This window comes from Scyliorhinus canicula, chromosome 2 (genome assembly GCF_902713615.1).
Source record: "Scyliorhinus canicula chromosome 2, sScyCan1.1, whole genome shotgun sequence".
Lineage (NCBI taxonomy): Eukaryota > Metazoa > Chordata > Chondrichthyes > Carcharhiniformes > Scyliorhinidae > Scyliorhinus > Scyliorhinus canicula.
This window is the reverse complement of record NC_052147.1, coordinates 118,798,928-118,823,064: the sequence shown is the minus strand read 5'-3', so window position 1 is coordinate 118,823,064 and position 24,137 is coordinate 118,798,928. Positions and strand designations below refer to the sequence as shown.

At 46.0% G+C, this 24,137-nt stretch overlaps 1 protein-coding gene across 1 annotated transcript in view; it reads left to right on the top strand.

Annotated features, from left to right (window-relative positions):
• The window catches only part of ryr3 (ryanodine receptor 3), a 500,545-nt gene that overhangs the window by 302,104 nt on the left and 174,304 nt on the right, over positions 1–24,137 (top strand). The window contains 5 exon segments of the mRNA XM_038785757.1: positions 2,874–3,037; positions 4,968–5,046; positions 12,766–12,855; positions 21,213–21,350; positions 22,399–22,464. Coding sequence (XP_038641685.1) covers positions 2,874–3,037; positions 4,968–5,046; positions 12,766–12,855; positions 21,213–21,350; positions 22,399–22,464 — 537 coding nt within the window.

The following is a 24,137-nucleotide window of genomic DNA, read 5'->3' as shown; positions in this document are numbered from 1 at the left end:
ATTGGGATAGCGAATAGGGAGGCGCAGTACCACCGTGGTTAGCACAGTTGTTTCACAGCACCAGGGACCTGAGTTCGATTCCTGGCTTGGCTCACTTTGCAGAGTCTGCACGTTCTCCCCGTGTCTGCGTGGGTTTCCTCTGGGCGCACCGGTTTCCTCCCACAGTCCAAAGATGTGCAGGTTAGGTGGATTGGGCATGCTAAACTGCCCTTAGTGTCCAAAAAGGTTAGGTGGGGTTACGGGGATAGGGTGGAGGCGTGGGCTTGGGTAGGGTGCTCTTTCCAAGGGCTGGTGCAGACTCGATGGGCCAAATGGCCTCCTTCTGCACTGTATTCTATGATCCTATGATAATGGAATGTTATCATTTATTGCAAGGCAAATTCAGTACAACAGTAAGGAGGTTCAGTCATACAGGGTGTTGATGAGACCATATCTGGAGTACTGAGTACAGTATTGGTCACCTTATTTAAGGAAAGATATAAATGTGCTGCAAGAAATTCAACGAGATTTTACTGAATTAATTTCAGAAATGGGTAGGTTTTCTTACGAGGAAAGGTTGGACAGGCTGGGTTTGTATCTGCTGGAGGTTGGAAGGGCAAGAGGCGACTTGATTGAAACATATAAAATCCTAAGGGTGTTGACAGGGTGAATGTGGAGAGGATTTTTCCTCTTGTGGAAGGATCTAGAACTTGGAGAGGGGGGGGGGGCACTGTTTAAAAATAAGGAGTCGCCCATTTAAGACAGAGATGAGGAGCATTTATTTCTCTCAGAGGGTTGTGAGCCTTTGAAATTCTCTTCCTCATAACACAGTGGAAGCAGAATCTTTGAATATTCTTAAGACAGAGCTAGATAGATTCTTGATAAAAAAAAAAGGGGGCTGAAAAGCTATCCCGGATCGGCGGGGATTGGAGTGTTGAGGTTATAATTAGATCAGCCATGATCTTATTGAATGGTGGAACAGGCTTGAAAGGCCGAGTTGTTACCATTGCTCCTAACTCGTATGATCATACCCTTTTCCTGAGGAGTGTAATTATTTTAAGTTTCCCCATCCCTTTAGAATCCTGAATCACAGTTATTTCTGGGGTGTTATTTGTATTATCTACAATGAAGGCAAATGCGAGATATGCGTTCAATTCATCCGCCATTCCTTATTTTCCATTATTAATTCAGCATACACTCATTCTGGCGAACAAACTCTCACTTTACTTACTATTATCCATTTTAAATACCTGTAGAAAGTCTTACTATCAGTTTTTGTATTTGTAGCCAGTTTTCTCTCATACTCTAATCTTTCCCTCATTATCATGTCAATATATGTCAGTTTTTCTCTTATTGCAGTAAGTTTTTCAGTGCTTTAATCACACAACTATTGTATTTCCAATATTGCTTTATATGCATGGTAAATACAGTTTGTTTCTGTGGTTTATTTCAGAAAAAGTTAATAAGCTACTTCAATGTTATTTATGTTTTTCAACACCAAATAATTTGACAGGGATTTTCCCGTCACACCCGCAGTGTGTTTTCCAGCAGTGGTGACAGAACACCATTGGCCGCTGGTGGTACCTTCTGGTCCCGCCAAAGTCAATGGCCATTTGAGTTTCTCGCTGGCCACACCACCAGGGAACCTGCCGCAGGAGGCCCCCTTCGGCAGGACTGGAAGACCCCGCCTATGCTGGAAGACCCCGCCTATGCTGGAAGACTCAGAAAATCCAGGCCTTTGATCATGCCTCCTCTAAATTGTTGTTTGTCCAATAAAATGAGTCGCATTATGGGAGTTTCTCTTTGTAGGTTAAAACTCCAAGCACCAGAATAAAGCTTTTTCTTCACAACACTCTGTTAAAAGCCTTAATGCCCTCTCAAATGCGGATTACATTAAGTAGCTCACAATGTGACATCACCTTTAATCTTCACGATAGTAGAATAACGGATTGGGCATATAATCAAATACATCTGGGATATTTTCCGCTTATCCCTCCGTTGGGATCTTCCAGTCCTGTTGATGGCGACCCTGCAGCAGAGGGTGCGAACAACGGGGAACTCCATTGACAGTGGGGCGGGATGGAGACTGGAAGATCTTACCATTGGCCAATGGCGGGCCACTTGCGCGGCAACAGGGTGGGGGGATAGAATATCTCACCCAGTGAATAAAATAACCTATGAGGATTACTATACAGCAATTGATATTGGAAAAACAATAATTTTATCCATTTATCTACCTCATTTTGTTTACATTGTATTTTTTCTGCATGTGAATAAAAAATAAACAAAGGACAAGACAGCACAGGAGCAGGCCCTTCGGCCCTCCAAGCATGCGCCAATCATGTGTCCTATCTCGACGAACCGCCTGTATCCTTCTATACCCTGTCTGTTCATGTGCCTATCCAGATAAGTCTTAACAGTCGCTAAGGTATCTGCCTCAACCACCTCACTTGGCAGTGCATTCCAGGCCACCATCAACCTCTGTGTAAAAAGACTTCCCCACACATCTCTACTGAACCTTTCCCCCCTCACTTTGAACTTGTGCCCCATTGTAATTGTCATTTCCACCCTGGGAAAAAGCCTCCCTATCTGTACCCCTAATAATTTTGGTTGAACAGTTGGAAGCTTTTTCCCAGAGCGGAAATGACAATTACAAGTTCAAGGTGAGGAATCATTTGTATAAAATCCTTTGTTCACTTCCCTACTGCAAGTGCTATGTGAGGAGCAGCTTATGGTTTGAACGCTGATTTGAATTTGTTTGGACTTGACATTTAGTCAGTGTATTTTGACTTCAATGAAACAAATACTGTTGCGCGCCTCTACTTGCAATTGCTATAAACAACCCTTGGTGTTTATCCTTGTTGCCCTCTCATAAGTTCCTGTCTTTCCTGCAGAAATATAACCCTGAGCTCTTTAAAATGGCTTTGCCATGCCTGAGTGCTATAGGAGGGGCTCTGTCACCTGATTATGTGGATTCAAGCTTTTCAGTTGTGTTGGACAGACAGACATCAGTGGATGAAGAAGGCAATTTTGACCCGAAACCGATCAACACTGCTAAGTATGGACACTGGAACAAAAAATAACAGTTTTCTTTAAGTTTCTTTCTTACAGATTTAAATCGTACTGCTTGTCACACATTTTCATCTGTTTCTTTCCTGAACACAAATTTGGACATTTGTTTCTCTGGTTCTGAGCTGCTACTCATCATTTTCCACTGGAAGATAATTAACAAGCTGTGAATACATCAAATTAATTAATGTTAAGAAAGTTCAAAACTACATACAGAAGGTGTTTATCAAACAGATAAAAACAATAGATTGCAAAATGCAGAATTTCAACAGGCTGAAAATTAATAATTTATAACAATTTAAATGAAAAGAACCCGATGCATTACCTAAAGAGAGTTTTACACTTAATCTCTGTTCATCGACAAATAATGTTATTATAATTTTCTACAAAATAATTTGGTTTGGTCCAAAATATTTCCAGTATTATTTTAAAATATATTTTTGAAATGTAAATGTTGTCACAGTCCCAGAGGACCATAACTTCTGCTCTCATCTTTGAGAGCTGACTGGTGGTCAGCTGAGCTTTAACCTGAGGGTCACCACACCTCAAGCAAGGGCAAGATTGGGAAGGTAAGGCCTTCACAAATTACCTCAGCTGGTACAGAAATTGAACCCACGCTGTTGGCGTTGTTTGGCATCACGAACCAGCTGTCCAACCAACTGAGCTGACTGAAGTATGTTCATGAAATGAACCAGTTCGTAGGAGTAAAAGCAGAAAACGTAAGGGGAAAACCCAACTGGTCTGGCAGCATCTGTGGGGAGAGAAAATAGAGTTGATGTTTTGAGACGGTATGACTTCTTTAGAGCTAAAAAGACGGAGAAATGTGATTTGATTTTATACTGTATAAAAGAGGTCAGTGATAATTGTGAGCTTGGAGACTGTGACAAAGAAGTGTAGGGGCACACGACAGAGTAAGTGTTCATGGCAGTGTGAAGGACTACATAGGGTGCTGATAGTGGCATTAAGGTAAGATAGCAGAGTGTGCTACTAGGAGAACAAATGTCAGTGTCAGTGAAAGCAAAACTTAAGAACAAGTAGCAGATGGCCCTGTGGGTGAAAGAGTGAGTGGGGTTGCGTTGGCTCAAAATAAAATTGGATCGAAATAAAAGGGTCAAGCTGGAGGAGAAAGATCACAGCCTGCAGTTGTTGAACTCCGTGTTGGGTCCCGAAGGCTGCAACCCGCCTAATTGGAAGGTGAGGTTGCTGCTCCTCCAGTTTTCCACCCCCTCCTTTACAGGATATAATCCATCACATTTCTCCCTCGCTTTACCTCTGAAGAAAAGTCATACGGACTTGAAACATTAACCCTGTTTCTCGATCCACAGATGCTGCTGGACCTGCTGAGTTTTTCCATCATTGCGGGGTTTTAATTCATGATTTTCAGCATCCACGGCATTTTTCTTTTGAAGTCTGTGGGAGTTATTGTTTGGTGTATTTGTACAAGAACGTTCACAGATTTTTCTGTAAATCCATAGCAATTGGAATTATGCAGCAATCACTACAGATTTTCAAAGCGGTAACATTGAAGATAATTCAGATGCACTTGTGTTCAGTAAAATCATTTTATATATTTTGTATTAAGAAAACAATAAATGACTGGAGGCCAGTTATCTTTGATCTTCATAAAAGTGTATCAGACTCAAACCTAACAGTCCGCAGAAGCAGATTCCTATTTAACTTTGTTTGCTTCTGGAACACCCACATCCCAACAAGAAAAAAATAAAATACTCGAAAGAGAAAATACCTGGAGCAGCATAGATCTTAGCTGGTTTTGGTAGTCTTTCACTAGTTACATTGAAAGTAATTACTGCATGCTATTAAAACTGGTTATGTAATTAAAATATTTTTAATAATTATGTTTCAACATTTAATCATATTTAAAGTCGATCTTTTGAAAGAGCTTTTCTGTTTTGTTTCAGTATTTCAATTCCAGAGAAGTTGGAGTATATCATCAACAAGTATGCTGAACATCTACATGACAAGTGGGCTCTTGACAAAGTAATTATTAGCGTCATATTTTTGACCTTCTTTAATCATTTAAAAAGGAATTAGAAAAGAAATCAATTTAATGTTGGGATTTTAAAGCAAAGTGTATTCTTAAACACTTTTCATAAAGGCACCTACATGACAGATGTTTGATACATTGGTGGCAGTTGTTTTCTCCAAGGACTGTAAAATAATAAGCGATTCAGTAGCTTCTCTCAGTCAGGATGAACACCCACACACCCATTGTGTTTAAAGGTCTTCAATCCTATTTCAGTTGTGAGCAAAATAAAATGATTAAACCAGAGACAAAATGATGCAGAATTCTCGTTGGTGTTTAGGAAGGGACTGAAGGAAGAAGTACCACAAGACATTTCGAAGGTAGATTTAAGTTGAGCAAGGTGACCCACTGAGGCACCCTCAATTACGACGCAAGAGTGAGGTTGGTAATCAAAAGGCTTTAATCTACAGAGAACAGGACAGCATCCGAGAGAAGTGTGCTCGCCACATGGAGACTTATCCTATATACCGTTTCCTGGGGGCGTAGCCAGAGGCGGAGTCCCCCAGGGTTCCAAGCCTCTTAAAGGGGCACGGTATTAAAGGTCAGGTACCGTTTACGGCAGTTATTAATACCGTTCATCACATTTATCTCCTGTTTAAAAAAAACACATAATCTGTCGGGGGTGAAGTGGAGTTATAAGTTCAGTCTTTGTGGTGGTCTGATCGTCCGTGCTGACTTTCGCTGCTCCGGTGGTGGCACCGTGGATGTGATCAGTTCCGATGGTGGTATATCCGGGAGCACGGTTGACTGAGCCTTTGCCCGCCTTGGGGGGGGGGGGGGATCAGGTGTGATTAGGGTGGTCGGTGCCGGCGCCGGCTGGGGGGGCAGGGGGCGCTATGGGGGGGGGGGGGGGGCTGTCAGAGTCGGCGGTCGGTGCGGGGCGGGGAGCGTCGGTAGAAGGGGGGGGGGGCGGTGGGGAAAATGTCGGGGTCGGTGGGAGAGTCGGTGGGGTCGGTGGGAAAGCCAGCGGGTGCCAGGTCTCGCAGGGAGACGGTATCCTGCCTGCCGTCGGGGTGCCCGACGTAGGCGTATTGAGGGTTTGTGCGCAGCAGGTGGACCCTCTCGACTATTCGATCCGTTTTATGGCTCCTCACGTGTCTCCGGAGTAGGACTGGTCCCGGAGTCGTCAGCCAGGGTGGAAGCGAGACCCCAGAGGTGGACTTCCTGGGGAAGACAAACAAACGATTGTGAGGGGTCTCGTTCATGGCCGTACAGAGGAGCAACCTAATGGAGTGCAGGGCATCGGGTAGGACCTCCTGCCAGCGGGCGATTGGGAGACTCCTTGACCGTAGGGCTAGGAGGACAGCCTTCCAAACTGTCGCGTTCTCCCTCTCCACTTGCCCGTTTCCCCACGGGTTATAGCTCGTCGTTCTGCTCGAGGCTATGCCCTTGCTGAGCAGGTACCGACGCAGCTCATCGTTCATGAACGATGTACCCTGGTCGCTGTGGATATAAGCGGGGAAACCAAACAGAGCTAAGATGCTGCGCAGTGCCTTGATCACGGAGGCCGAGGTCATATCAGGACAGGGGACAGCAAAAGGGAAGCGGGAGAATTCATCGATGACGGTGAGGAAATAGATGTTGTGGTTGGTGGATGGGAGGGGCCCTTTGAAGTCCACACTTAGTCGCTCAAAGGGCCCAGAGGCCTTTATCAGGCGGGCCTTGTCTTGTCGATAGAATTGCGGTTTGCATTCTGCACAGATCTGGCATGCCTTAATCATGGCCTTGACTTCCCCTGTGGAGTAGGGTAGGTTGCGGGACTTGATGAAGTGGGCAAGCCGGGTGACCCCCGGGTGGCCCCCGGGTGGCAGAGGTCATCGTGGATGGATCTCAGGTGGTCCAATTGCGCGTTGGCGCATGTGCCGCGGGACAGGGCGTCTGGGGACTCGTTGAGCTTCCCCGGGCGATATTTAATATCGTACGTATAGGTGGAGAGCTCTATTCTCCACCTCCGAATTTTGTCATTCTTTATTTTGCCCCGTTGTGCGTTATCGAACATAAAGGCGACCGACCGTTGGTCAGTGATGAGGGTGAACCTCCTACCAGCTAGGTAGTGCCTCCAGTGTCGCACGGCCTTCACTATGGCTTGTGCCTCCTTCTCGACTGCAGAGTGCCGGACTTCCGAGGCGTTGAGGGTTCGGGAGAAGAACGCTACTGGTCTGCCCACCTGGTTGAGGGTAGCAGCCAGGGCGACGTCTGATGCGTCGCTTTCTACTTGGAAGGGAATGGCTTCGTCCACCGCGTGCATGGCGGCCTTGATGATGCCGGCCTTGATACGTTCGAAAGCCGACTGGGCCTCATCCGTCAGGGGAAAAACCGTGGTCTTAATGAGTGGTCGGGCTTTGTCCGCATATCTGGGGACCCACTGGGCGTAATAGGAGAAAAGCCCCAAGCACCGTTTGAGTGTCTTGAGGCTACGGGGGAGGGGGAGTTCCTTAAGGGGACGCATGCGGTCGGGGTCCGGGCCTAGGACCCCGTTTTCCACGACGTAGCCGAGGATGGCTAGCCGGGTTGTGTGGAACACGCATTTCTCTTTGTTGTCAGGTTGAGGGCCCGGGCATTCTGGAGGAACTTCCTCAGGTTTGCGTCGTGGTCCTGCTGGTCATGGCCGCAGACGGTGACGTTGTCCAAGTACGGGAAGATAGCCTGTAAGCCATACTGGTCCACCATTTGATCCATCGCCCTCTGGAAAACGGAGACTCCGTTTGGAACACCAAAGGGGACCCTGAGGAAGTGAAACAGCCGACCGGCTGCTTCAAAAGCCGTGTAGAGGCGGCCCTCTGGGCGGATAGGGAGTTGATGATAGGCCGATTTTAGGTCAACCGTGGAGAATACCCGATACTGGGCGATGTGAGTCACCATTTCTGCTATGCGGGGAAGTGGGTAAGCATCGAGTTGTGTAAAGCGGTTTATGGTCTGGCTATAATCCACTACCATTCGTTGCTTTTCCCCGGAGCGGACTACCAATACCTGAGCCCTCCAAGGGCTGTTGCTGGCCTCTATGACCCCCCTCTTTTTGTAGCCGCTGAAACTCTGACTTGATAAAAGTCATGTCTTGGGTACTGTACCGGCGACTCCTGGTGGCGACGGGCTTACAGTCGGGAGTGAGGTTCGCGAAGAGGGTGGGTGGCGCAACTTTGAGTGTCGCCAGGCTGCATACCGTGAGTGGGGGCAGGGGTCCGCCGAACTTCAGTGACAGGCTCTGGTGGCTGCACTGAAAGTCTAGACCGAGCAGCAGGGGGGGCGCAGAGTTGAGGGAGGATGTAAAGTTTAAAACGGGTGTATTCAGCGCCTTGAATTGCGAGGTCAGCGACACAATACCCCGCGATTTGAACCAAATGGGACCTTAAGGCGAGGGCAATAGTCATGGGAGGCGGGGTGGGTGCGCAGGGAGCAGCGCCTTACCGTGTCTGGATGGATAAAGCTCTCCGTGCTCCCGGAGTCGAATAGGCAGTGAGTGTCGTGGCCGTTGATTCGCACCCGCATCATTGAGTTTCGCAGGTGTTTAGGCCGCGATCGATTGAGCTCCTAGTTGCGGGCCGTCAGAGTCGAACTCACAAAATGGCCGCCCGGAGTCACAAGGTGGCCACCGCCGCCGGTCGAACGTGTCGGGTTTCGAAGATGGCCGCCGCCAAGGTGGTCGCTCCCATGACTCGCACAAGGTTGTTGACGCGTCAAGTGGGCATGTCCGGCTGCAGCGCAGCTGCGTTGTGGGGTCTGTGAGACCGGGAGCTTGATTTCTGGGCCTGGTGAGGGTTTCGTTTGTGGCCTTTGGGCCCAGCCAGGCAGACTTTAGCGAAGTGCCCTTTCTTACCACAGTCGTTGCAGATCGCGGAGCGAGCCGGGCAACGCTGACGTGGGTGCTGGCCTTGCCCACAGAAATAGCATGGGGAACCCCCGGAGTGAGCGGATTGCCGCGTGGCACAGGCCTGTAGTGTGGCCGAGTCTGGAGGGGATCGAGAGGGGTTCGCAAAGTCCGCGTCTGGAGGGGATCGAGAGGGGTTCGCAAGGTCGGAGTACGTATGGAGGTTACGGTTGGCCGTTTCGAGAGAAGAGGCGAGCGTTACCGTGCCCTGGAGATCCTTTACCCCGTCTTCTAGGAGCCGCTGCCGGATGTACGTGGACCTGATACTGGACACAAGGGCGTCGCGGATATGCAAGTTCCTGTGATCTTCTGCCGTCACTGCTTTGTGGTTGCAGTTCCTCGCGAGCGCAGTGAGTCTTTCCACGAACTCGTCCAGCATTTCCCCGGAACGCTGGCTGCAGGTTGAGAGCAAATGTCTGGCGTGTACCTCGTTAGTAGGCTTTATGAAGCGTTTCTTCAGTATTTCGACCGCCGCATCATAGGTCGTAGTGTTCTCGATTACTGCGGAGAGTCGGTGGCCCACCCGGCCATGTAGTAAACACAGATTGCGAGTGCTGTCGACATCAGTTGTTGAGGAGTCCAGATAGTCCTCGAAACACCGGAGCCAATATTAAAAAATGTACGGGGCTTCCGGCGACCTGGCGTCCAGGTTGAGTTTGTCCGGTTTTAGAGCGCTGTCCATCTTGATGTGTCTGTAGATTAAATTGAGGCACCCTCAATTACGACGCAAGAGCGAGGTCGGTAATCAAAAGGCTTTAATCTACAGAGAACAGGACAGCATCCGAGAGAAGTGTGCTCGCCACATGGAGCCTTATCCTATATTCCGTTTCCTGGGGACGTAGCCAGAGGCGGAGTCCCCCAGGGTTCCAAGCCTCTTAAAGGGGCAAGGTATTAAAGGTCAGGTACCATTTACGGCAGTTATTAATACCGTTCATCACACCCACCAAGACAGGTAAGTTTGATACGTGCATTATTTTTTGTAGCATTGCATGAAGCTGAGTTGTACTGATGTGAATTAAGGTGGATTGATCATCGAATCAGAGAATCCGTACAATACAGAAGGAGGCGATTCAGACCACCGGGTCTGCACCGGCCCTCTGAAAGAGCACCCTATCTAGGCGCAATCCTCCGCCCTATCCCTGTAACCCCACCCAACCTTTAGGCAATTGGGGGTAATTTAGCATGGCCAATCCACCTAACCTGCACATCTTTGGACTGTGCACCCGGAGGGAACCCACTCAGGCACAGGGTGAATGCGCAAACTGCACACGCTCAGTCACCCGAGGTCGGAATGCTGAACACTGTTCCACCATGCTGCTATTTTCAAAATATATATTTTTTAAAATATTTTTATTCTCCATTTTCACATTTTCTTCAGAATTTACACCCCACCAACAAGGAGTAAACAGTAACAAATACAAAGTCAATCCCCTAATCAACAACAACAACCCCATCTTCCCACCACCCCAAACAACACCCTACCTGACAATATAAGCATCAAATAAAACAAACCCTCCCACGGTGGGGAAAACAAAAGAAAGAAAAAGGAATCAGGAATCGCCTATGGTCACCATTGACCTATAGAGTCCACCCCCCCCATCCCCTAACATTCAATGCCATCCAATCCCCGAAAGAGTACCACCATGCTGCTATGATTGCTACTACACCTAACTGTGGAATAAACACAGGGCAGCTCGGTAGCATAGATGTTAGCACAGTTGCTTCACAGCTCCAGGGTCGCAGGTTCAATTCCCGGCTTGGGTCAGTGTCTGTGCGGAGTCTGCATGTTCTCCCCATGTCTGCGTGGGTTTCCTCCGGGTGCTCCGGTTTCCTCCCATATTCCAAAGATGTGCAGGTTAGGTGGATTGGCCATGCTAAATTGCCCTTAGTGTTCAAAAAGGTTGGGTGGGGTTACTGGGTTACGGGGAGGGTAGGGGTGTGTGGCTTAGGTAGCATGCTCTTTCCAAGGGCGATGCAGACTCGATGGGCTGAATGGCCTCCTTCTGCACTGTAAATTATGAAAACAAAGCAGTTTATCAATTGTGGTTGTGGTTTACCCAGCATTTGCTCAATCCACCCATGGAGAGATTGACGTAGGTACATGATGGGAATAGAAATGCAGCTCTTGTCACAAAGGATGTCACAATGTGTTACCTCTGGACTATGCTATCAAGAAATCATGAATCAACACGCGTTCAACTAAGATGCATATGGGAATTCTAAGAAGGTGGCCACAGCAAATCCCAATTTGTAACCGAGGCTGAAATGTTATCAGCCCTTTACAACATGTACAGAAATGGAAAGGCTGGGAAAATAGTACAGGAAGATGAAGGGAGCTGTGTCAACCATCTTCCAGATGCCAAGCTATTTTACCAGCTGTGGGAAAGCTCTATGAAGGTAAAAGAGTTTGGACCAATATTCTTATTTCCCCTTTTTGCTGGTGTTCCATTTTAAAGTAAACACGACCATTTGATATCAGTATTCATATTTCGCTGTCTCACTGTTTTTGCCTTATAGGTTGACAGGTTAACACCTGCCAGGAGCCCAATTGAGCCATGTATGTTGCAATTAACAGTCACAACCCACCTGGATGGCGGTAGAGAACCCGTGAAACATGGAGAGTGCCTCCCAGCAGGCTCCGGCTCTCATTGTTGGACACAGTATCATCCTGACACTGCTATGAGAGTGCCACCTGTGCCTCATCGCCTGAAATGCCCGCATACCACCCTCGAGCGTCAGCGCCTCCCTCATCTCGGTGTTCTTCAAACCACCTTACCCCTTTTTGAGGGCATTTGGACAAAGAGGTGGCCTCTCTTTACAGTTGCAACCTCAGCAATGGTCATCACTAGAGGCAGTGATATTGAGGCTTTTTAAACATGTATTCTTTCCTGGGATGTGGGCATTGTTGGCAAGGCCAGCATTTATTGCCCTTCCCTAGTTGCCCTTGAGCTGAGTGGCTTGCTGGCTGGTTTCAGAGGCCAGTTCTGCTGTGGGTATGGAGTCACATGTAGGCCAGACCAGGTAAGGATGGCAGATTTCCTTCCTTAAGGGGCATTAATGAACCAGATATGTTTTGACAAGAATTGATAGTTGTTGTCACGGTCACCATGACTGAGACCAGCTTAATATTCCAGAATTATTCAATACATTTAAGTTCCACCACTGACTGCCAAGGTAGGATTTGAACCTGTGTGCCCAGAGCATGAGCCCCGGTCTCTGGTTCAATAGCATTGCCACTACGTTACCGTTCTCAGCCGTCTGCAGCTCTTAAGGATAGAACGCAATGCTGAACGGGAGAGGTGTCGTAGGCAGCACCCAAGTAAGTGCCCTCCAGCAGGAACATGCCTCCCCTGGGACCTGTCACTCACCAAAGCAGGCTTGATTCCTGCTTTTGGTTCTCTTTCTGTATGCAATTAACATATCTGTCATTTTTGCTGTTATCTTCCTTTGATTGAACAGATGTTGGAAGCCAAATAAATATCAAATTCTAATGAGGGTTGTGTTGAACTGAGATAGTCTTTGTGGATTTCATGTTGGAGTTAAGGGCCATAGGGAATGTTTGTTCTGTCAGAGCTGGTGATGTATCAGTAGCAGCAAATGCACATTGAAGATAGGAGTGTTAAAAAAGATTGCTTTTAAAAATAAATCAAATGCTAATTTAAACTTGGGGATTTATAATGCATGGAGTAAAGTAGCAATCTAAAAGAGATGGACTAATATTAGACTGTTTGTGCTGATTAACTTTTGTCAGCTACAAATTAATGACTGTTTCAGCACAGGAACTCAAATTTTTCTTCTTGTTCTGTAGATACAAAATGGATGGACATATAGTGATACAATCAATGAAAATACGAAGACTCATCCGTTACTGAGACCCTATAAAACGTTAACAGAAAGGGTAAGGGATACTTGTTTGAGTTTTGTAATTGATAATAGGTTGTTGAGAAAAGAGGTTGGAGAGGGCAGGGTGTCAGAGGTATATAAGGAATTGATGGACTGGGAGGGTGCCCTGATAGGAGCAGTTAAGTGAAAGTGGGGAGAGGAGCTGGAAGGTGAGCTGGAGGCTAGAATGAGTAGGTTCTTTGAGGGCGTGGAGGATAGGTTTGGGGGGGGGGGGTGGGGGGGGTGCCCGTGAATCTTAAGCCTACCCGAAGTTGCAGGGATTCTGGCAGGGGTTCGCTGACGTGATGTCAGAGGTACTGAGGGTGAAGGCGGTTCTGAGTCCAGAATTGGCAATGTTTGGAGTGTCGGAAGACACGGGAGTCCAGGGAGTGCAAGGGGCCGATGTTTTGACCGTTTCCTCTCTGGCAGCCCAGAGACGGATCCTGTTGGTGTGGAGGAATTCGAAGCCCCCAAACCGGAGGTATGGGTGAGCAACCTCGTGGATTTCCTCAGTTTGAAGAAAATTACATTTGCCTTTAAGGGGTTGATGGAAGGGTTCGCCTGGAGATGGAAACCATTCAGTGAGCTCTTCCAGGACAGTTAAATCAGCAGGTTTAGATGGGTAAGGGGGGGGGGGGTGTTAGGGTTAACAAGAAAAAGTGGAGACAGAGAGGTGGTGGAGGGGTGATGATAGGGAGGGTGAGCTGCGGTAGTTGGTTACTCATTGAGTTACAATGTGATCTCCTGTTTGTTATCTTTGGTTATCTTTTAAATCTTGGTTGTGATCATGTTTGATGTTGATTTATAAATGCCGTATTAAAAATATTTTTTTTTAAAGATAATGGGTTGTTACTTCTGGTAGGTTACATAGTTTTAGTTTGTTAGACCTCAGCAGTACTGCCATTAAACCTTGGCTCTGGCCAACCTGTACTTAAGTTCTGGTGAGATAAGTATGCATTCAACATCAAGAAAAATAATCCTAACCTGCTTTTGCTTTTCAATGGTTTGGCTTGGAAACGTGGTGTTCTACACCCAGTTGACCAAAATTAAGCACCTCTAGGGAAATGAACAGATGAGGAATCCTATTTATCTTGATCATAACATTAAATGAGTTGCATGTTAACCGTTTTCTGATACACCTAGTAATGCAATAACTCATGACTTTGCACTAATTGAAGGATGTGGATTCTACTTTGATCAATAACACCAGAGCTTGAAGCATGTGTGCCAGTTCTTTACCCCTGAAATTGAATTGCTCGCTACGATTCATTGATAGGTATTTGATTACCATCAAACCGTCCTTCAAAACAGAAATATTTCAATTAAAAAGGTGCACTGCTTTCGTCAAACGTTCAGCTATTTTCTTTTTGACTGATGCTTGTTTTATTTATGACTGCCGATTTTTAAAAATCTCCCCATTGCTGTTATCCATCTTGTGATAATGATTTCTTGTTATTTGACATGCAGAGTCCATGAGTTCATTGTACTTTGAAATTATGATTATACAGTGATAGCTACAGCTTTAAAGTAACTTGAATGACAGACTACTCCTCTCTTCCCCACCCCGCCCCCGTCTGCAATAAATTAGAGAGAATTAGATTGGTGTACGTTAAAGCAGGATGTATGTTATGTTATATATTTTTTGACAGCACTGCCATTAGTACAACACATCTTATGAATAGATTTTTTAAATCAACCAGTGTGTTTCTTTGGCATTAGTTTTCACTGATAATGTAAGTCAAGCGGATTGAAAGCCGGATTAACCCATATGTGCTCATTCACATTTTGTCTTTTGAGGCTTATTTTTGTTTTTTGCTAATGGTATAATGGTATGGAATGGTCAAAATTGTGGCAGATGAAATTTAATGTAGCGTGAGGTTATTCATTTTTGAGCAAAAAAAGGATAAAGCAAGGTACTTTCTAAATGGGGAAGGGGTTAAGTTCAGTGGATGTCCAAAGAGACTTGGGGGTGCATATATTGAAATGCCAGAAACAGGAGCAGAAAATAATCAAAAAGGCTAATGGAATGCTAGCTTTTCTATCTAGAGGATTGGAATATAAATACACTGGGGTACTGCTGCAGCTATACAAAACCCTGATTAGACCCCACTTGGAGTACTATGGGCAGTTCTGAGAACCACACCTTAGAAAGGATATTTTGGCTTTGGAGGGACTTCAACATAGGTTCACAAAAATACAGGGGCTGAGTTACGAGGGGGGATTATTCAAATTAAACCTGGTTTCGCTACAATTTAGAAGGTTAAGGGGTGATGTGATTGAAGTATTCAAAGTGTTAATGGAAAGACAGGGTAAATCAAGATAAACTATTTCCACTGGTTGGAGATTTTAAAATTAGGGGTCATAGTTTAAAACTTAGGGCTAGACCATTCAGAAGAGACATTAGGAAGAACTTCTTCTCATTAACGGTGGTAGAGGTTTGGAACTCTCTCCCATAGACATTAGCTGAAGCCAGATCGGTTGTAATTTTAAATCTCAGATAGATATTTGTTGAGCAAAAATATTAAGGGATATGGGTCAAAGACAGGTATATGGAGTTAAGTCACAGATCAGCCATGATCTCATTAAATGGCGGGACAGACTTGAGGGGCTGAATGGCCTACTCCTGTTATATTCCCATTTTAAAAGCTTTAAGGTTGGAGATTTGGCTTTGTAGTGATGTTGGTTCCAGTGCTGTGATGGTCAATGGTTTAATTGATCTATGTTTGATTGCGAGAGTCTGGTAACTGATATGTGCTCACTGCGCTTGATTGGTTAAGCTTGGGTGTGTTCCAGAGCTAAAATAAACAAAACAAACCTAGAATAAAAACAGAAAGTGCTGGGAAGCTCAGCTGTGAGCTCTGTCTGAGCTCGGGAAAAGAGTGCTATGTACCTGAAAGGTTAACTCTGTTTCTCTCTTCACAGATGCTGCCAGACCTGCAGAGCTTTTCCAGCATTTTCTATTTTTATTTCAAATTTCCAGTATCTGCAGTACTTTACTTTTGTTAAAAGGACCTGGAGGCTTAGCTGTAAGGATGAGTGCAGATTTTTTTATGATTGCAGCGATATCTTGAAAACACTTGACATTTACACCTGTTGTGCACTTTAGAAACTAATGTCACAGATTATGATGTCAAATGTTTTTGAAGGAGTTTTGCTGACTTGTTGCTCCTGACGGAGATCAGATAGAATTTCTACCCTGTCAACAGAAAATTGATAAAGCTTCTGGGGGCTATCTTTGCAGCTCCACTTTGGTTGCAACATAACCAGGGTATGAAGCACAGGTTGCAGAGAGAGGAGTTTCTTTGCAGAGGGAGGATGTGGGCTCTCAACAGAAGGCCCTGCTCACCAAGGGTCATGAGGGAGCACTTCTTCGACCTCACCTTAGGCAAGAATAGTGTCTGACATGCTACGATTCTTCAAGAAGTGGTCACTGAACCCATCTGCACTCTTGCCTTCCAATGCATTGGTAAACATATTATTCTTTTCCTTTGGCCTCACTGCAGCCCACTTGTGTCTATTGACTCAGGACATGCACATATCAACCCCATGCTGAAGTACATGCTGTTGCCAGGGTCTTGGCTGGCGACTGTATGCATCAGATCAAGTACTTCCTCTGAGATCTAGTGTTCCTTATGAAGTTGCAGTGACCGACCAGGTGCTGGTTTGTGGGTATCTGAAGACAGAAATGCAGAATGAGTGTTGGGGTGAGGCATATGGCGCGATGCAATATGAGGCTGCAAACATTGGAAGAATGTGAGGATGAGGCGAAGTATCTGAACATTAGGCCCGAATACTGATTGTTGGTGGGTTGATGATGGGGTGTGGTGCATTGAGCATCGTGAGGGTTTGGCGGAGCATGGGAGCAGATATTTTCTGAAGATGAATTCACTCACATTGACCAACCTTTCAAGGTCATCAAATGGAATGGCAAGGATATCCCCGGGACCAGACTCCAGGAATTGACCTGTCTGGCTTCCCCCTCCCACTCCATCGACAACATGTACCTTGAGAGCCTCCTAGTCCTCTGTGGAAACATTTATTCTCTTCTGCTTTGCATCTCCCGTACTAATGCCTACGGTGCCACATGGAAAAACCTGCAAGTTCTCTCTCCTGTCTCTTGCTCCATTTTATTGGAACCAATTCTTCCACTGCCCAGTTCAGGCTTCTGAGTAATGGGTGTGGTTTGCCTTGTAGAAGCTTCCTTTATGTGGAGGCTAACCAAAACACGGGCTCCTTGTGTGTGCTGCTTGGCCTGTAGTAGAACAGTAGCTATCCCATCAATATGTTTGGGGCCAGGCTGCAGGTTCAAATCATTGAAATGAGGACAAAGCATAAAATTAGCATGTGATGTGCCTCAACTGGACTGGTTGCAAATTGTAACCCATGCACCTAAAAACAGGAATATCTGATTTTTCCCCAATTCTCTTGTTTGCAAACATTAACCACCTTATTTAATAGAATCTCAGAGTTTCCTTAAATATTTCTAAATAATGCTTTGTTCTGATTATTTTAAATGCATTAAAATGCTGGTGTAGAATATTACTGGTTGCGTTTTAGAATTCACTCAGAGACTAAGTTGCTGTGGTAACATTTATGCTGTAGTCTGGAGCTATGAATAGTGTTGCTAGGGGCTGCAATATGCTTTTTATGGCTGCAGAGTCGCACAATGGCCAGCACTGCTGCCTCACAGATCCAGGGACCTGGGTTCAATTCCGGCCTTGGATGACTGTGTAGACTTTGCACGTTCTTCCCTTGCCTGGTGGGTTTCCTCTGGGTGCTCCGGTTTCCTTACGCAGTCTAAAGATGTGCAGGTTAGGTGGATTAGCTTTGCTAAATTGCCCCTTCATGTCCAAAGAAGAGGTGTGGTTATGGGAATAGGGTGGAGAATTGGCCTGGGTTGGGGTGCTCTTGGGACACTCGGAGGGCCGGTGCTGACCCGATGGGCCGCATGGTCTCCTTCTGCACTGCAGGGGTTCTATGTGTTGTGTTATGTAGTTTGGAATAACACAAGCTGCCACTTGATGCAGTTTTCTGTAAAAGATGCTCGAGACTTTGAAGTGAGTTCAGTGTGTTTTATTGAACTATTAGCACAGTTCCCAATGAGTTTGACTCTCTGCTAATCTAATTGTAGTAACAGTCTAACTGAACCAGTTAGTCTAATTGGTCATGTCCTATTCTAAATGATCATAAGCTGCATGTTTGCATATCATAACATCTCCCCTTTTTATAATGTTTTGTTGGTGTATGTGAATGTACGTACATGTGAATGAGTGTCTAACGTGACTGACTGAGGAATTCAGAACAGAGCAAACAAAACAAATGTTCATAAGTCCAGTCTCTGAGGCTTGTGTCTGATCCTGTTCAACCGCTGGAGAGGTGGTGGAGGGGATGACGGCGCCTTGACAGGCGGGATGGAAGCCTGACTGATGGCCTCGTGGTTCGAGGTGTCAATTCAACATGTGGAAATAGAGGGGAAAGTGGTTGTGGGCAAGCAACTTTGCACAGTGCCTGTCAATTCCTTTGCACGAATAAGCCATCAGCCATACATAAAACATAAGAGCGGGGTGCGGCCTGTCGAACAATGACAGCTGGAGCAGACCACCCACCATCCGGTATCTTGATCCTGACAGTGTCTGCCGGGGATAGCACGGCCAGATCCGTGGCATGGGCAAGATAGCCCTGCTTTTGACGGTCTTGAAGCTGCTGCATCTTCTGCAGCAGCGGAAGGTGATCCAGGCTGGGCAGGTGTATGGCTGGAAGCGTCGTCCGCAGGTCCCTGTTCATCAGGAGTTGAGCCAGCGACATGCCAGTAGACAATGGAGTCGCCCGGTACGCGAGCAGTGCAAGGTGTTTATCGGAAGCAGAGTCCGCGGCCTTGCAGATGAGCTGTTCAACAATGTTCACCCCTTTCTCGACTTTTCCATTGGACTATGGATAGTGCGGACTGGAGGTGACATGCTTGAAATTGTATGACCTAGCAAACGTGGACCATTCTCGACTGTGAAAGCACGGGCCATTGCCGCTCATGATGGTTATTGGGATGCTATGCCTTGAGAACGGCTCCTTACAGGCTTTGATGACAGTCCGTGAGGTGAGGTCTGGTAGTTTCAGCACCTCAGGGTAGTTCGACAAGTAGTCGATGATCAATATGTAGTTACGACCATTTGCATGGAAGAGGTCGATGGCAACCTTGGACCACGGAGAGGTCTCTAGGTCTTGCGCTTGGAGCGTCTCCTTGCTCTACGCCGGCTGGAATCGCTGACAGGTAACACAGTTCAGGACCACGTTCGTGATGTCCTTGCTGATGCCGGGCCAGTAGACAGCTTGCCGGGCTCTGAGTCTGCACTTCTCAACGCCCAGGTGTCCCCCATGAATCTGGCGCAGCACCAAGCTCTGGAGACTGAGCGGAATTACAATCCTGTCCAGCTTGAGCAGGATGCCATCAATCACCGTCATGTCGTCCTTAACATTGTAAAATTGTGGGCATTGCCCTTTCTGCCAGCCATTGGCGAGGTTGTGGATGACTCGCTGCAACTGGGAGTCTTTGGCTTTCCTTCTAAATCTCCTGCCACTAACCTTAAATCTATGCAGCTGGTTTTTGGCCCCTCGGCTAAGGTGAAAGCTTCTTCCTATCTATGGCCCTCATACTTTTGAACATCTCGATCAGCTCCCACCCTCAGTCTTCTTTGTTCAATACCAGCCTAACCAGCCTCTCTTCATAGTTGAAACACTCCAGTCAGGCAACATCCTGGTGAATCTCCCCTGCCCCCTTTCTGTGCAATCACATCCTTCCTCTAATGTGACGACCAGAACTGCACACAGCACCATTGCTGTGGCCTAACAGCTTGACCATAACCTTCCTGCTTTTATATTCTATGTAACAAGTCTTTCAGCACCAGGTTAAAGTCCAACAGATTTGTTTCAAATCACTAGTTTTCGGACCACTGCTCCTTCCTCAGTTGAAATTCAATTCGAAACAAACCTGTTGGACTTTAACCTGGTGCTGTAAGACTTCTTACTGTGCTGACCCCAGTCCAACGCCGGCATCTCCACATCATTTATATTCTGTGCCTCAGCTAATAAAGGCACATATCCCATATGTCTGCTTAGCCACTTTATCTACCTGTCCTGCTGCCTTTAGGGAACTGTGAAGCTGCACCCCAAGATCCATCTGGTCCTCTGTACCTTCTAGAGTACGTTTTTAAAAATTAATCAGCCTTTTTAAATACATCTTTGTGGGGTCTCTTATTTTCTATTAAGAGTCGAAGGCCGGTGGTAGGTTTAGATTGAAGTTACTGCAAAACGTAGTTGGTACATGATGGAACCATCAATTCACTAGACACGTGCTTTAAGATATGAACAGTGGTTTTAATCTACTTACAACAGAGCCAGCCTGTTCCACGTTGAACTCTCGATGAACTGAACGACTGGCTCTGAGCATTGGTATTTATACAGCAGTCCAGGGGGAGGAGTCGTGGGCGGAGCCAAGGGTGGAGCCCTGTACAAACTCCTAAGCATTCCCAGCGCTACTCCCCCTAGTGGTCGGGCAATGCAACTGCGCTTATCAATGCATGGTCTCATGTATATACAATACAGTGTGAATTACGGAGTTACATTCACCACAGTACAAATTCAGATATAGAAAGAAACAAAGGAACAGAGAAAACACCCACTGCGGACTGACGGTCAAGCTTTCTTAAACTTGCATAATGTTGAGAACACCCTTATCTCCTCCCCATTGGCTTAGGAATCCTGTGTTGTGACACCTGATTGGTGCTCCATTTCTGCATTGTACAACAGTATTTTATGTCAGCATTTTATACCTGGCATTTACACTTGTATCTAACTTACTGCCGGCTCCATTGTTACATTATCACATTTGTGATTTGGCTTTAAAAGCTGATGTGTCCCTCTGAAGATTCAATATTTTCCCAAATATTTTCAATGCTCTTTTTCACTTTGAGAATTCTTTACATGATGTTACTGGCTTGTGAACCACCCCCCTGCCACCCCTTACATTGGTTGGATACTTGTCAAAAGAGCCTGAAGCTTGATTACATGAAAATATTGCTTTCTGCAGTGCCTCAGTTGTTAATTACCTGAATTGTAACTGTAATTATAACATTTAATATTAGACATGATTCACTACGGGAATGTTCTGATGTTTACTGCGAAAAGTTCACTTGGTAAAAATACTGTCAGTGTTTCCACTGCAATGTAATATCATAACCTTCAAAACAAATTTTGAACTCCATATTTAGAGTCTTGAAAATGTAATGCATATTTATGAGAAATTTCCAAGCATTCAAATTCACTCTGTACCTTTGCTGATGTGGTCTGAAGTAGATGACCTGAACAATTCTTCAAATACAGGAAAAAGAATTTTATCGGTGGCCAGCAAAGGAATCTTTCCGCGTCATCTTGGCTTTGAATTGGAACATTGAAAGGACAAAAGAGAGTGAGGCCATGATACAGCACCTGGAAAGTGAGAAATTGCGCAAGGTTTCCCAGGTATAGCAACTCAATCTTCTGAATCTCTCCCCGGGACTTCATTATGGTAGATTACGGAAAAACCTCTTGGAGCTGCCTATTCAATCCAAATTTTCAGATACTGTTTCAGTTTGTTTCAGGCATTTATCGCCAGAAATTTTACTCGTAGGAATTATGAGGCAGCCAGAAGCTGTAATCTTGCCTGAATTATGTTTTCCACAACTTTTCCAATCTAAAAGTCTCCATTGGTAAACTCCACAACAGGTGGGGGAGGTAGGTCAGAGAAAAGTATAAGAAATCAAGATTTTGACACCAATCCTCTTTGATCTTTTGTACGAGAGAGAATTTCAGCATCCACTGGTGGAGAGGCAGGAAACTTCCTTAGCATACTGGCTCTGGGAGCCCAGCTTAAACTTTATCAGCACGGGCTGTGCTTTCTGGGGATTCAGGGGCTACCTGCACCACAAGGAGAGAATCATATGCAGCATCTCGGGGCCAGGAGAAGCAAGGGTATTCCTCCTGCATTCCCACTGCTTTGATCAGTGAATTCCACCAGCCCCCTACCCCCGCAAGCCTGAATTAGTCTTCTCCTTCCATCCAGGTGATCGCGACTCCTTTCCGTTATCCCAGCAGCCTTCTCCTCTCCCCAAATTCCTGGAACTGTGTCCAGCATTGGCCCACTGCCACTGATCTTTCTGCCCGACCAGCCGGTTAGTTTGACCATCGGCCTCATGGAAAATAGAATAAACTGAGGATAGCGGTGTCCTGCCATTAAATTTGACAAGACCTCCTTGTTCCCAGCCTCAATGGGTTCTGTTCCCGTTTCCGCTGTGCTCCCCGCACCTCCCTGTAAATGCAAGGGCCATGGGTTTTTTAAAATGTCACTGCATTGAAAGCATTTCCATTTCATATCAATGATGTTAAGTACTGCAAAAATAGACATAGTTCAGGTACTTTTACTAAATATCCTGTTGGTCATAACTGGACAGGTGCTTCAATGTAAAGGAGTCAAATTTAGAATGAAAATGATACAATTTGTGGTGATACTTTCCTGTACAATTTCTTGCAGATTACAGGAGGATACACCCCTGTTCCCATCGACTTGTCTAATGCCCTGCTCTCTAGGGAGAATCAGGTTAGTAACATTTAAATGCACTTTCTCGCAGGCTCCTCTTATATTTCTCTCTGGACACCATCTACCCACTACACTTATGGGCAGCACGGTAGCATGGTGGTTAGCATAAATGCTTCACAGCTCCAGGGTCCCAGGTTCGATTCCCGGCTGGGTCACTGTCTGTGTGGAGTCTGCACGTCCTCCCCGTGTGTGCGTGGGTTTCCTCCGGGTGCTCCGGTTTCCTCCCACAGTCCAAAGATGTGCGGGTTAGGTGGATTGGCCATGCTAAATTGCCCGTAGTGTCCTAAAAAAAAAAGTAAGGTTAAGGGGGGGGGTTGTTGGGTTACGGGTATAGGGTGGATACGTGGGTTTGAGTAGGGTGATCATTGCTCGGCACAACATCGAGGGCCGAAGGGCCTGTTCTGTGCTGTACTGTTCTTTGTTCTATGTACACACCGTTTCAAAAATAGCTCTATTCACAGCAGGCATCAGTTTGCAGTACAATTCGGGCTTTCTTCATGATCACGTTCAAACAAAAGACGTGAAGTTTCCAAAAGAAAACACTTTGACGGGGCATCATCGGTATACATGTGAAAGCTAATGCTGTTTTTGGATGGTGTCACCAAGAGCCAGCATGCAAATGAGAAATAGGAGGGGGCCAAGTATTGATCCTTGGAGACACCAGATGTAATGGTGCATGAATAAGAAGAGAAGCTATTGCAGGTGAATCTCTGGCTATGACCAGAGAATAAGAATGGAGCCAGGTGGGAGCAGTCCCATCCAGCATTATAACAATGAAGAGACACTGGAAGAAGCTGCTGTGGTCAGCTATGTTAAAGGCTGCAGACCAGTTGAGAAGGTATAGTTTATCATTGTTGCAGTCACATAGATGGCATTTCTGACTTTGATAAGAGTCATTTTGGTACTGTAGCGGGGCAGAAACATAATTGGACAAGTTCCAAGAAAGTTAGGCAGAAAATTGAAAGGTGACAGTGTGTTCATGACATTTGGAGAGAATTTGGTGCCTTAGATTGCAGAGATAGAGGGGCAATGGGCTGATCTTTTGAGGATGCTGAGGGAAGGGGAGGGGGACATATTGCCGTAACATATTAGCTGTATGCGATGTGAATTGACAATGTTGAGGACCAATCGGTTGCCTTCGCAGAGAGCTAACTCATAATGCTAATTGAAGATAGCATTAGGCAGAAATCAGAAATGCATGTGGTTAAGGAGCATGTGTGATTATAGAACATAGAACAGTACAGCGCAGCATGGTAGCACAAGTGATTAGCACTGTGGTTTCACAGCGCCAGGGTCCTAGGTTTGATTCCCTGCTGGGTCACTGTGCGGAGTCTGCACGTTCTCCCCGTGTCTGCGTGGGTTTCCTCCCAAGGTCCAAAGACTTGCAGGTTAGGTGGATTGGCCATGATAAATTGCCCTTAGTGACCAAAAAAGGTCAGGAGGGGTTATTGGGTTACGGGGATAGGTTGCAAGTGAGGGCTTAAGTGGGTCGGTGAAAACTCAATGGGCCGAATGGCCTCCTTCTGCACTGTATAATCTGTGTGGGTGTTCTAGTACAGGCCCTTTGTGACTTTAATCTGCATATAGATTGGTGACTCAAATTAGTCACAGTACAATTGTGGGCAGCATGGTAACACAGTGGATAACACAGTTGCTTCACAGCTCCAGGGTCC